General features: G+C 33.4%; 1 protein-coding gene and 1 pseudogene across 1 annotated transcript; one reads left to right on the top strand and one right to left on the bottom strand.

The window, feature by feature from the left end:
* Nucleotides 1-184: 184 nt before the first annotated feature.
* LOC123222550 lies at nt 185-1,227 on the bottom strand (annotated as a pseudogene).
* A 2,231-nt stretch (nt 1,228-3,458) lies between these two features.
* Nucleotides 3,459-11,897, top strand: LOC123222543. Its single transcript, XM_044645384.1, has 10 exons — nt 3,459-3,830; nt 4,284-4,662; nt 4,770-4,906; nt 5,629-5,742; nt 5,846-5,929; nt 6,800-6,976; nt 8,668-8,824; nt 9,438-9,598; nt 9,686-9,812; nt 10,004-11,897. Exons 2-10 carry the CDS (start codon nt 4,345-4,347, stop codon nt 11,450-11,452), a joined length of 2,724 nt encoding a protein of 907 aa, XP_044501319.1. The 5' UTR covers nt 3,459-3,830; nt 4,284-4,344; the 3' UTR covers nt 11,453-11,897.
* The last annotated feature ends 687 nt before the right edge of the window (nt 11,898-12,584 follow it).

Raw genomic sequence — 12,584 nt, 5'->3', positions numbered from 1 at the left:
TCATTTGGTCTACTTGTTGGTCATCTCCTTGGACGAGGATCTCTGAGAGGGTACCATCGTCTGCAAAACCATCAATTTAACCTTAATCTGCTCTTTTCTGGATGCTCCTTTTCCAGTAATATGTTCCCTGCGCTCATCCCCAAAATTGGCAATAGTATTTCAAGTTGAATTTCAGCGAAACTGACACAGAAGAAAACACTGCCACCACTTACGCTAATGGACTGAGGGCAGTGATCCAGAACCAATTGTTGCCAATGTCCGGATAGGTTATGGTAAGCACAAGGGCAACACTTGCCAGGCTAATGCAAGTGCAGAATGTGAGCAATGCTGCTTGGCCTCGGCTTGGAACCATCATGCCTTCAAACCTTCCCGAAATCAGAAGCTCTAATGTTAACCCAAAAACTGGCCTTTTCCCTCTTGATAATCTTAGCACTGGTAAATTAACTTCATTTCGGGTTTAAATTAATGGAAGTATTGAATAACATGACATATAACACCGTAAATAGTATATAGATAAGAAGATGAGGAAATAATGGCTTACGTTATAGTCTCTCCTCTATCGGTGACCACAAAATTATTGAGAGTAAAGAAAGATAAGATCTCCCGCAACCTGATTCGGCGCCTTCTTATTTATCCCTCCTCCTACAAATGTCTTTTGCACTATCTGAAACAAAACAATTTGAACTTATTTCAACAGCCAGTAATTAAAACTTACTGAGAGCTTACATCTCCACGATAATTCTTCACTAACGAGTAACAGAAGTAACTGTTAACAAGTATAACAAACAAAGCCAGTTCTAAAATTTCTTCAAATTAGGGTTATACCTTGGATTTTACCGAGCGTTTGATGAGAGACCAGAGGCCAGGAACAGAGATGACAAATAAACCAAGAGAAGTGTAGTAGCTAGCTAAAGAATAGCCCACGGCAGTGTCTGCCAGTACATAAAATAGATCGAAGTTGTGATGGTAATTGTTGATGTTTTCCACAAGAGCAGATACGAGAGGTTCCTGAATAGAGACACCAACCACGGCTTGTCTCTTGGGTTTTGTAGCTGTCCTCGGCCATGATGACGGCTGCTGCCGCCCCACCTCTCTGAAGCTAAGCTTTGAATGAAGAGAAACAGAACATAGAAGATGTGGATTTGGTGATAATATACTTGCTGCCATTTTCAGTTTGCAGGTACACAGTGAGCAACTGTTTTAAGCTTTTTCTTTTCTCGGGCCAAGTATACTATTTTATGCTCTCTCATATGAATGGTCTAGATTTGATAATGCCTTTGGCAGCTAAAACGACACGACAGTCTTTTTGCAGATAACAAAACGACACGAAAGAAACGAGGCCTGGAAATAAGATGATGAAGACCCATTCTATATTTTTGTTGTAACTCTGGAGAAAGCGTGACATAAATAAAAACTTTATATTATAAAGGAAAAAATAAATAAAAAATGTGGAGGTAGAAGCAATGTTATTATCAAGGCTTCAAAAGAGGAGAAGAATAAATCGTTTACTTTGATGGATGGTCTCCGGGAATCCGAAAGTCCAAAATTTTACCGCCCCCTGGAATGGCTGGATATGCATCAGCCCAGCCAAAACAAACATTACAAAAAATTATCACTAATTATAAGGCCAAAATACTTATTCCCACCCAAGGTTTGATGTATTCTCATAATCACACTGGTGATGTTTCAAAATCCTACCCAAGATTTTATCTTTTTCTAGATAATAACGAATCATCCAAACAAAGATGATTCGTCTGGATAAATTATTCATTATCCAGACAATTCCTTCATCTTCTAGATGATGAATGACTGTCACTAAGAGAGATAATATGGGTGAAAAAGATCGATTGTCGATTAGAATAAAGATGGTTGGAGAAAAGAAAAAAACTCTAAAAGAAAATTATTAAATTTTCAAATTTTGGATGAGGAGAAATTGTTTATTTTTTAAAACAAAGAAAGAAAATAAGATAAAATTTTAGTTTTTTAATATCTTTTAAAAATAACAGATTTACTCTTAACAAATAATTTTAACATTGAAACTTCACAAATAAGAATTTAGGAAATAAGTCTTTTGGCCACTAATTAAAATGATCAAAATTGGTAGAATTTATATGAAATTGATTATTTTTTGTGGATGTGATAAACATATAAACTATTCAAATATTAAAAAAAAAAAGTATGTGTAAAATAATAAAAAATCCCATATATATAAAGTATGAAATTGATTATTATTTATGGAAATGATCAACATATTAAGAAAAATTATCACTTACCCCTTGTGTACCTATATGTTAAAATATAAAATATAGATGTAAAATATCCAAAAAACCCTAAAGTCATATTTCCTCCTAAAGTTTTACTTAAAAAAAAAAAAAATTCATTTTAACTTGTCATATCATTTGCGATTTTCTTAATGCATTTCAAAATTATTAAATCAATTCAACACAAAAAAACAATACACAATCTTCAAATAAATGGAAACTTTAGTTGATGTTTGTATGCATATCAAAATATAATGAATTTTCTTTCCTGATTTTGAAATCACAATATTGGATTTCGAGTGAAGGTGTGAAATTAATAATTTTTAATTTTTATAGGGTTTGATTTGATATTAGTTTGTATAAAATATTAAAATTTAATTGAAAAAGGGTGATGGTTAATTATACCTGTATTACCTTAAAGAGTTAATTAATTTCTATATACCCCATAATTTTATTAATAACCCTTATAATATTTTTAATTATGTCAACATATTACTTAAATTGTTTAAGATATATAATCATATTTTTAAGTGATAATTATACAAACACAATTTTTTATTGGAATGATCAAAGTTTTTTTTTTTATAGGTTTGAACTTTAAAATGTTTCTATTAAAATAACTAAACTTTTATATTATTCTCATTAAAATAATTAAAATTTTAATATTTATTAATAAAAATATTGAACAAACATAATTAAAATTATCATTATTATTATTTAAATAAAGTGATTAATTTGATATCTTAAATTAAAAATGATGAAAATAAATTTTTAATAAAAAATTTTAAAATTTTCATCATTTTAAAAAATAAATCAAAAAATTTCGTAAGACTCTATTGTCAACAATTATTAATTTAATCCTCCTCAATTAAAAAATTTTAGACCACTCCTAAAGTCTGGCCAACAATTATTATTATTATTATTATTTTCATAAGATTCAATTGGCATATAAGTCAATGTGACAATTAATTTAATACTATTTATAATAGAATACATTATTATATTATAACTAAATCATTAATTAAAGTCAAGGAATAGAGAATAATTTAATTATTATTTAATGGCTATTATAAATAATAATAATAAATCTATGTTGATTTTTTATTCCTTTATAATATTAATATTTCACTTAGCCAATCAACGTATCTAAATAAGACAAGAAATAATCCAACGCACGCACCGACCCAAGGCAAAAATAGCCAAGACAGAACCCATGAGTTAGCCATGGCTGTAGCCAAGCCGCGCCCAACTGTGCGTATGGAAGATTCAATGTTTGCCATAACGGTTGCGAGAAACCTCACTCGTCTGATCTTTCTCTAGTCTTAATCTCGTCCCTATCCATCCTTCCTTCCTTTTTATTTTTTGTTTTAAGTCGAGTGTTTCTTTATATCTCTCACTCTCCATAAACAGAACGAAACAAAACAAAAACCTAATCAGATAACGTAACGAAACCCTCTTTCTATATCTCCCTGATATTTGCCTCTCTTCGTGTTCAACCAGGATTGTAATTGAAATTATTTTATTTATTTTTCCGGGGTGTTCACTGGTGTAGCATTGAGTTGTTTTCAGGTATTTGGCTTTTTGTTTTTTCATAGCGATTTTTTTAGGGTTTTTTGTTGTTTGAATTTTCAACTGTTTTTTTTTTTGGATGGGTTGTTTGGGTTTAATTTTTTTGGTTGTGATTGTTTATATGGTGGATTGATTGTGGGCTTGTTTTTTAATTTGGGGTTACTGGTTTTGTGTGTGTTTTGATTGGAGTTTATTAAGTTTGGTTAAAGTTAATGGGGTTTTATGTATGTCAGAGTTGTATTGGTAGATGAAGAAGAGTCTATTTATTTTGAATAAAGTTAATGGTTATATATCATTCCTTGCATTGTTTTTAATGCAGCCTTGAATTTGATATTAGGCTGGACTTACTGCCTAGTTTAGATTCTTGAAATAGTTGCTTGTTTGATTTTAGTTTTCACGTTACTGCTTTTCGTTTAATGCAAGTTAGATAATTATTGCATGGTTTTTGAGTAGATGGAGGGAGCATATTCACTCTAAGTTATTAGCCGGGGGATATTTTTGACATATTTTGTCAATGGCCGCTGATCAGAGGAGAAAGAGAGTTAATGGTGCCACTGTGGCAGGTTGCAGTTCTCTGAAGCAATATAGAATGAAGAAGAGAAAATTGGAGTCACCACACAAGGGTCTAAACTCGAAATCACATATATCCCTTGAGTGGGACAGGAATAAAGAAAAGGTTGTTGCCAAAAAGGAACAGATTGGAATAAGTAGAAGGTATTTAAGGCCATTTATTGATTCTGTTCCTGGTTCCCACAAGGCTTTGGCAGATGTTTTTTCTATTCCTCAAGATATTTTTGAGTTGGAGAATTTGAGTGAGATTCTCTCTTATGAGGTATCTGCTTGTCTAATAGATATTGTTAACTACTCTTTTGCTAAAAACACTGTTATTATTCTGAAATCAAGTTTTTTGGTATGATTTTTTTGTGAAATTTGTTACAGGTTTGGCAGACTCAGCTATCAGAAGATGAGAGAAGCTTTCTTACGCAGTTTCTTCCTAGTGGACAAAATGCCAAACTTGTTGTGCAAGCATTACTTTCTGGGGATAATATTCACTTTGGAAATCCTTCTCTCAAATGGCAAGTATATAAACCTGGTTGCACAGATATAAGTATGGATAGACACACAACACACACAAACACTTGAACTCACAGATAGATATAAGTATGGATAAGCATGTTCAGGAAATAGGTGATTTTTTTTTTTATAATTTTATTAAGCTTATATTCATAAATGCAGTGAAAAAATTTTGTGGAAATAAAATTTCTGTTTCTTCTTAGAAACCTTACTCTGATTTTGATAGACAAATTCACAATATGTTGTTGGTATATGGGAACGTTAGTTGTAAGCATCTTTTCAAACACTACTAGTTGGATGAACTTGTAGCAACGATTTGATGAATAGTGAATACTTTGTTAGCACTGTCATCCTTTTACCTTGTTTAAGAGATAAGAATTGGTGGAGTTGCAGTGAGGTCTTATGTTTAAATATATCAATTAATTGCTATGGAAAAACAAAAATTGCTTCAATTCCTATGGGAAAAGAGAAAATGCTTAATTCATTGTCATGATTATCAGCAAATATTGCTTGTTGCGGTCTCAATAGAGAAATATGGAAATCTAGTGAATTTGATCAAGTAAACAATGAGAGAGAAAAAAAACTATAGACTATGGATGGGCTAAATTTCACATGGTAATATTGTGATTCTACTGTGGAATTTATTTTGATTTTTATGGAAATTCTTTCTCTGTATCCTATATATTTTGTGTTTTGTTTTTCACAGTTGTTTAATCCCTTGCAGGGGCGCTTCAGTTTGTTCAGGTAATCTTCATCCTGATGCAGTTCTTCACCACGAACGATGTTTAAACACTGATAAGAAAGCATACTACTCTGTGTTGCAGAAATATCACAATGAGTACGTCAAGCATAGCCTATTTTTCCTACCTGTGATATGCTGTTGTTTGACTTGGTGCATCTGCCCAAAATATGTAGTTTTGATTTTTTTTTGCTTTTGGCAGTATTATAGAGTATTTGCAGAAGTTGAAGGATAAATGGGAAAGTTGCAAAGATCCAGAAGAGGGGTTTTTTCAAAAGCTTGGAAGGTTGATACGCTCAAGTTTATTTCATGATTCTTTTTTTTTAGGGGCAGGGTCTTTGACATGTATGGTTGATAATTTGTGAGCCAGTTAGAATGTGTGCTTAAGTAGTGCTGTGTTTTCACAACTTGCCAAATTATTGCGTAAAAAGGATGATTGCTTGCTAATTTAACAAACTAATCCATTGTAACATTTTAGTTAAAGGTGGCTTGAAATCATAATTTCATTTTTGAAGCTTTCTGGTAATTCTTCAAGTTTGGTAGTTAGAAGTGGTGATCTTTCAAATCTCATTTATGTGGTGTTTGGTGAAGTTGGACTTCAAGTAGTTTCACAAATTGTCAATAAGGAGCTCTGTTGTTTTAGTAATATAGTTTTTGTAAAATTGATATCTATAAATGGTGATCTTTCAAATCTCTGTTCACTTAATTATTTTCACCATTGAAGAGTGTTAAAACAGAAATGAGAAGCTCTGTTCCTGTGAAAATATTGTTGTGATTGTTTGACTGTGAATACTCTAGTAAATTCTTCAAAATTTTTTCTTTTCTACAACTTAAGAGATGTATGATTTTATTAAATGTTCTTTATTTATTATAGCATTCCATGCATTCTGGTGTAGTTGAAAAGTCTTTTTGTGACCTTTCTGGTGTTCTTTTTACTGTTAAATCAATTTAGTGCCTTTGGTCAGTTGGACCCCTATACAATCATTATAATATGCACAGTTGTTCATTTTTGAAATACAATTACGTACTGATTGACTTTCATGTTAATTTGATAAGATGCTTTCATTTTCTCTATGTTTGGTATTAATTTTGTTTGTTTTTATTCCATGATGATGTTGAATCCCATGTACGTATACATAATTTTGATTTGTCTTAGGTCAAGGAGAGATGCTGAGAAAAGATTTTTCTCAAATGCTAGTGAATCTAGATTCCATGAACTTGAGCAGGATGCTACTGCAACATCTGAATCTTGTTCTTGGGTTGTGGATGAGAAAGCATGTAGTAGTGATAATCAGAACTGTTCATGGATGAAGGGTGGAGAATTTCAAAAAAGGTAACATATAACCGAATTTTAAAAAAATTTCGTTCATTTTGCTTAAAGTCTATTTCTGTCACTTAGTTCCAATATTATGTGCATATGTTTGCATACATATGTGGTAGATTTTTTGGAAATTAGAGTCTAGTTATTTTGCTGTTTTTGGCTGGTTATGCATGTATTTTCTTTTGTTTCTATAATTTATTTGTTTAATGTTCAGATATTTATCTACAAAAGAAGAGCACTTAAAATTTTTGTTATGAGTGATGCAGAATTCTGATTCTCATACTTCAAAATGAGAAAATTTAATATATCCAAATGATAGCTTTGGCTGATTCTCTGAAGTGCGAATAGTGAGGCTGATGATCTTACAAATTTAAATTTTTTCTTCATTTTCAAAGTTCTGGCTTGTGTGCCAGTAGCCATAGTCTCTTATTTGTTAGCTTTATGTTGTATCAAACTTTTTTCTCCTTGTCACATTATTTGCTTTGATTATTTTTTTATTTGAGAAAAAGAAAAAGATATAGGGGTAGGATAATCTTTGATCACTCTAGTAATTTATTTTTTATAGGACAAGTAATATAAGAAATAATTTGATTATCAATTCCATCTTAGGTATTAAAAGATTATTAAAAAAATCTTAATTTCGTTACAATTTTACCATTAATTATTAAGTTTTTAGGACAAAAATGCCCTCATATTCAATTAAAATAACAAGAAACTCTAAACCCCCCTTATTACTATTTTACCTTTATTCAAACAATTATTAAGTTTAAAATGCCTTTATTCTAAATTAAAATCACTCTTTCACCACCCACACCAATTGCCACCACCCAGACACTTGTTGGAGTGAGATCAAGAGGAGATGAAAGTCGATGGGATCAAGGCTGTTGAGCTTGCAGATCAGAGACCTCACACTTGCCGCCATTTAGCTTGATGACGCCTTGTTGACACGTGCAAGCAATAAATGTGGACAACCGTTGCCCGCAAGATCTTCCAAACTGCCTTAGATCTGCTTGCTTCCCCTTGATGATGCCCTTGCAATGTCAACTTGGAGGGTTGGGAGTCGGCCCTTGCTCCTGATTCACTTGTGCCGATCGTTGGAGATGTGACAACAACTTTCTTGCAATTGTTGCTGGAATTTTCTGAATTCCGATGCAGTTGCATCATTCTCATTTATTGCAGTTCACTTCCCTCTCTCAATCTCATCCAACCCCCTCCTTCTATTTTACTGCAGTTTCACCCCTGTCTTATCTCCCCACTTTGATTAATTTTAACATGAGATGACATTTAAGTAAAATTATATCTCAGTATTTTTTTATTACTACCAGTCAAACACAATAATTATTTATATATGTCAATTTTACCAAACACAATAATAATCCATACCCACTAATTTTTCAGGTAATTTATCTTTGTGGTGATTTTTTATTTTTTGTTATAAAGATTATCCAAACCAAATGCGGTCATAAGGCTTTGACTTTCTTTTGGATTCTTGTTTGAGTGTACATCCATGAGCTGTTGATCTCACTTTTAAAAATTTTGTGTCCAAAGAAGAATTTTGTTCCTTGGATTGATGGGCTTAAAAACTTTTCATCTCCTAATTTTTATGGCTATGTTATGTTTTTTAGGTGTTTATTTTATCTGTGAATTGGATATATTTAGTTCTGTAATTGTGAATTAATCTTAATTTTTGCCATGTTAATCAGGATGCATGGCAAAGGTTTCAAGAAGGACAGCTCTAGAAATCCATTGTTTGCTTCTGATGATGTTCAAAATGTGGGAGCAAAACCAAAAAAAGGAGACAAGCTAAGCAAGCGCAATATCCACCGCAGTGATGGTGCAAAGTATATGTCATATTTCAAGGTTAGGTTTCTTTAATTTTTCTTCATGGTTAAATGGTGCATTAAATTTTTACGAACTGTATCAAAAAAATTGAGGGACTGCTTATATCCTGGTCAGTGAGTATATAAAATTAAAAGATTAGGCATTTCCAATTGTTTACTTGGTCATCCGTTTTCCATTAGAAACAGGATTGTTTAGGAAAATCCGAATAATATAGGTTGCCATGAAAGTTGGAATGATACCCACCTCTGAAAAGAGCAAAAATTAGATTATTAACCTGCTTAGCTAAACAAAGAATCATAAAGAACTAACAGAAAACAGCATACTTGTTCCCATCTCTGGTGTCAATGCTTTTAAGTTTACTTCTACAGTCATCACTTATTATGATGTGTGTAGAAACTCTTAAACCTGGTTTTCATGATTGTTTTGTCTCACCTGTGTTAGCGTCATGTTTTCCTGCTTAGCTGTGCCATCAGGTTCAGTGATTTACCTTTGTAGGAAATACGGTTATGTGGATCTTTGTTCAAATATATCAATAGTGTTTGGAAATTCCAAAATATTGAGTGAAGAAATCAATTCAGTTCTGATGGTTTTTGAAAGCAATCAATGATTATTTGATTTCATGATTTTTCAGATTAGCAAGAAGCAGCTTGAACTTATTAAGAGTATGAAGCAGTCTGGTAAAAGCATTCAATCTAAGTCTCTGAACCAGGTTTTAGGGAACCTTGATGGTTTGCATGTACAACCTTATGAAGTGTTTGAAGAAGAAGAGAAGAAAAAGTTGCATAAGCATTGGTTAGTTTGTTTTGAAATTCACATTATATTTTTATACATTAGTATAACTCTTGATTTCCAGCCCTCAAGTTTATTTCTGTTATATAGGTTGCAATTGGCTAATGAAGATCTCCCTGCATTTCATGCTAGCTGGAATGAAAGAAAGTTACAGATGTGGGAAATCACACAATCCTTGGGGCAAGAGATCAAAGACAGATTAAAATTTCTGATCGAGGTTGGTATTCTTTGACACAATCACACCTATTGGATTTTCCCCCTATGTATTTGATTCACTGATGTGCATAATATAATAAGATTGTTCGTTTCTGGTAATTGCTTCGAACATGGGCTTCTATGTTGTGTGGAGTGGAAATCTCTTGCTTTTTGTTTAATGTTTAACTTCTCAATTTGTACTTTGGTGTTCAGGATGAAGAAGAGAACACGGTTCAGGATGAGGAAGAAGCAAATGCTTTTGTGCAGGATGAGGATGAAGAGAACTTTGTTGTTCAGGACGAGGAAGAAGAAAACACTGTTGTTCAGGATGAGGAAGAAGAAAACACTGTTGTTCATGTTGAGGAAGAAGAGAATCCTGTTGTTCAGGATGAATTGGGGGAATACCAAGATGCATCTCCTGACCAGAAGGATGATGTAGCTGCAAACCACGAGTCAAACACAAAAGATGACGGAGACTCCGGTCCAGTCTCCCCACAGGATCATTATCCACGGCAAACCTCTTCCCCAAGTGGGAACCATGAGTTCAAGCACATGGATGTGGATCTTGAAAACAATCACGTTACCACTAAATCAGACAATTCTTCTTCAGATGTATCTGGCCCCTTGGAAAAAGTGAACACTGCTGATCATAATGTCAATGGCAAAGCTCCTCTTCCTTCAGGTGGAGAAGTCTGGCCTCCCATGAGCACACCCCGTTCTTATTATGATTCTACTGCAACACATCAGTTTCTTACTGGTGGGTTGCCAATTACGAATCCACAAATTAATGAAGACCAACAAACCCACTTAATTCATCTGGAGTCAGATTTAAAGAGACACATGAGGAAAGATTTGCTACACAGACCATCAGATGATGGTTCCTTAAATTCTTATCAAAACCATGACCAAAATGAGCTCCTGCAATCTCTTATCAAGGGCCAGGGGATGCTATCATACCAACGAGAGCAGAAACAGGCAGGTATGGATTTCCGGCCATCAAACAACTTTTTGATGGCAGGTGATGGCCGTTTTCCTGGGCTCTTCCAGGAGCAGCTGCATACATCGCTGCAACTTGAGCAGGGGCAGAAGAGACTGAATGATATTTTCATGCAACAAAATATATCGGAGCACATTTACCCTGATAGGAGTAGATACTTAATCCCAAGGGTAGAAAGTTTGCAACCAGGAAACGTGCAGAATTGGACTGTTAACCCTGCCCGCATGTCAGATTCTCTGGAATCTCATATAAATGGTGGAGAATTGTTGAATCAGAACTGGTTTTCTGGTGACCATCAAGTTTGTGGCTGGACAGGGTCAGGTGGATCTAGTTTTCAGAGCCAGAGCATTGTTAATGGAAACAACAGTGATCAGAGTTTATATAGTGTTCTAACGAATCGTGGCCAATTACATTCGGTTAATCCTTATGATTCAATAGGATCAACAGAATTCATTTCTTCAAGGAATTATGGATTGATGGCTAGGGGTGCTCCTGGGATTAGTAACACTTTACCACATGCAGTGCATCCGCTTGACTACTTGGGTGGGCGAGATGCACCCACTTCTATGATGCTTGATGATATGGGATGGATGAACTTGCCACATCAGAATCCTACTTTGCATGATCAGATGGGGAAGCCGTACTTGAGGTCTTGGAATCAGTAAGAAAGTATTTCATAATGTTCTCGATGAGGTTCAAATTTTGATCTGGGTTGGAAAACTGCTAAAAAGAAGTGCTGAATCCTAGATGTATGTGGCAGGAGATTGTTGCCTATGACATTCTTTGAAAAAGAGAATTTTGAGGTTACTGCAGATTTATGGAAGCTGATGGGTATACAAACCCTGAGATAGGTTTTTGTACATACCTATACAAGAGCCAACTCAACACCATGTATATAGCTTAGATGTAGATGGGTAGTCGGGAGGTAAGTTGCCGAAGGAGGGAAAAAATCCAGGTTTCTCCGGTTCTCATAATTGGTAGGCCAAAATATATACAAGTAAATTACATTAAAATTTTATTATCATGAGGGTTTTTTGTTTTCTCTTTTTGACTGAGAATTAGCTTTTCAATAATTTGGAGGCTAGAAATTGTTAACAGACGTTTATCTCCTATTGTTCTTTTCCATTTACTGTTTCTCTTTCAAGTTTAATTCTCTCTCTCAAATGCACACAACACAAGTAAAAAATAATATGTTAAGTAGGCATTGTTTATTGCTGTATAACTCGCACAAAGCAAATTGAGTATGAATATCAGTTGAACAATTGTATTTGAGAGCAAACTGTATTATTTTTGTTGGAGTGGGACAGCAACATGGTGTTTTTCTCTCTGTTTGAGGCAATCAACTGCCATTCCCTATCTTGCTCAGCCAAACAGACATCTTGATCCCACAAAGATGAGTCCATCGATTTTGGTTTTGTATGAAGATCCTATGGAATTGTGTATAGAGGCTCATTAGCAAGTTATTATCAATATGTTTATTTTAATTTTATTTTATTTCTGCGTTTTGTCTATAAACAAACAAAAAAATTTCACCTAAAGAAGATTAAAGTAACTGAACTTAAAAATTATAGAGTTCAATTTGGCATATGGGTAAATTAACAATAAAACTATCGGCATATTTGTTTTTTTACATAATTTAAGTATACTTATGAGAAACAATTATGTAATTGAATAATTTTAAATTAAAGATAAAATAATATTTAATTATATGATGATACATAAAAAATATGTACATACAAAGAATTTTTATTGTGAGTATGAAGGCAGGGGAAAGTAATTTAGGAAAGGTTTGATTTA

Source organism: Mangifera indica, chromosome 8, assembly GCF_011075055.1.
Source record: "Mangifera indica cultivar Alphonso chromosome 8, CATAS_Mindica_2.1, whole genome shotgun sequence".
NCBI classification, from domain to species: domain Eukaryota; kingdom Viridiplantae; phylum Streptophyta; class Magnoliopsida; order Sapindales; family Anacardiaceae; genus Mangifera; species Mangifera indica.
This window is presented reverse-complemented; position numbering and strand designations above follow the sequence as displayed.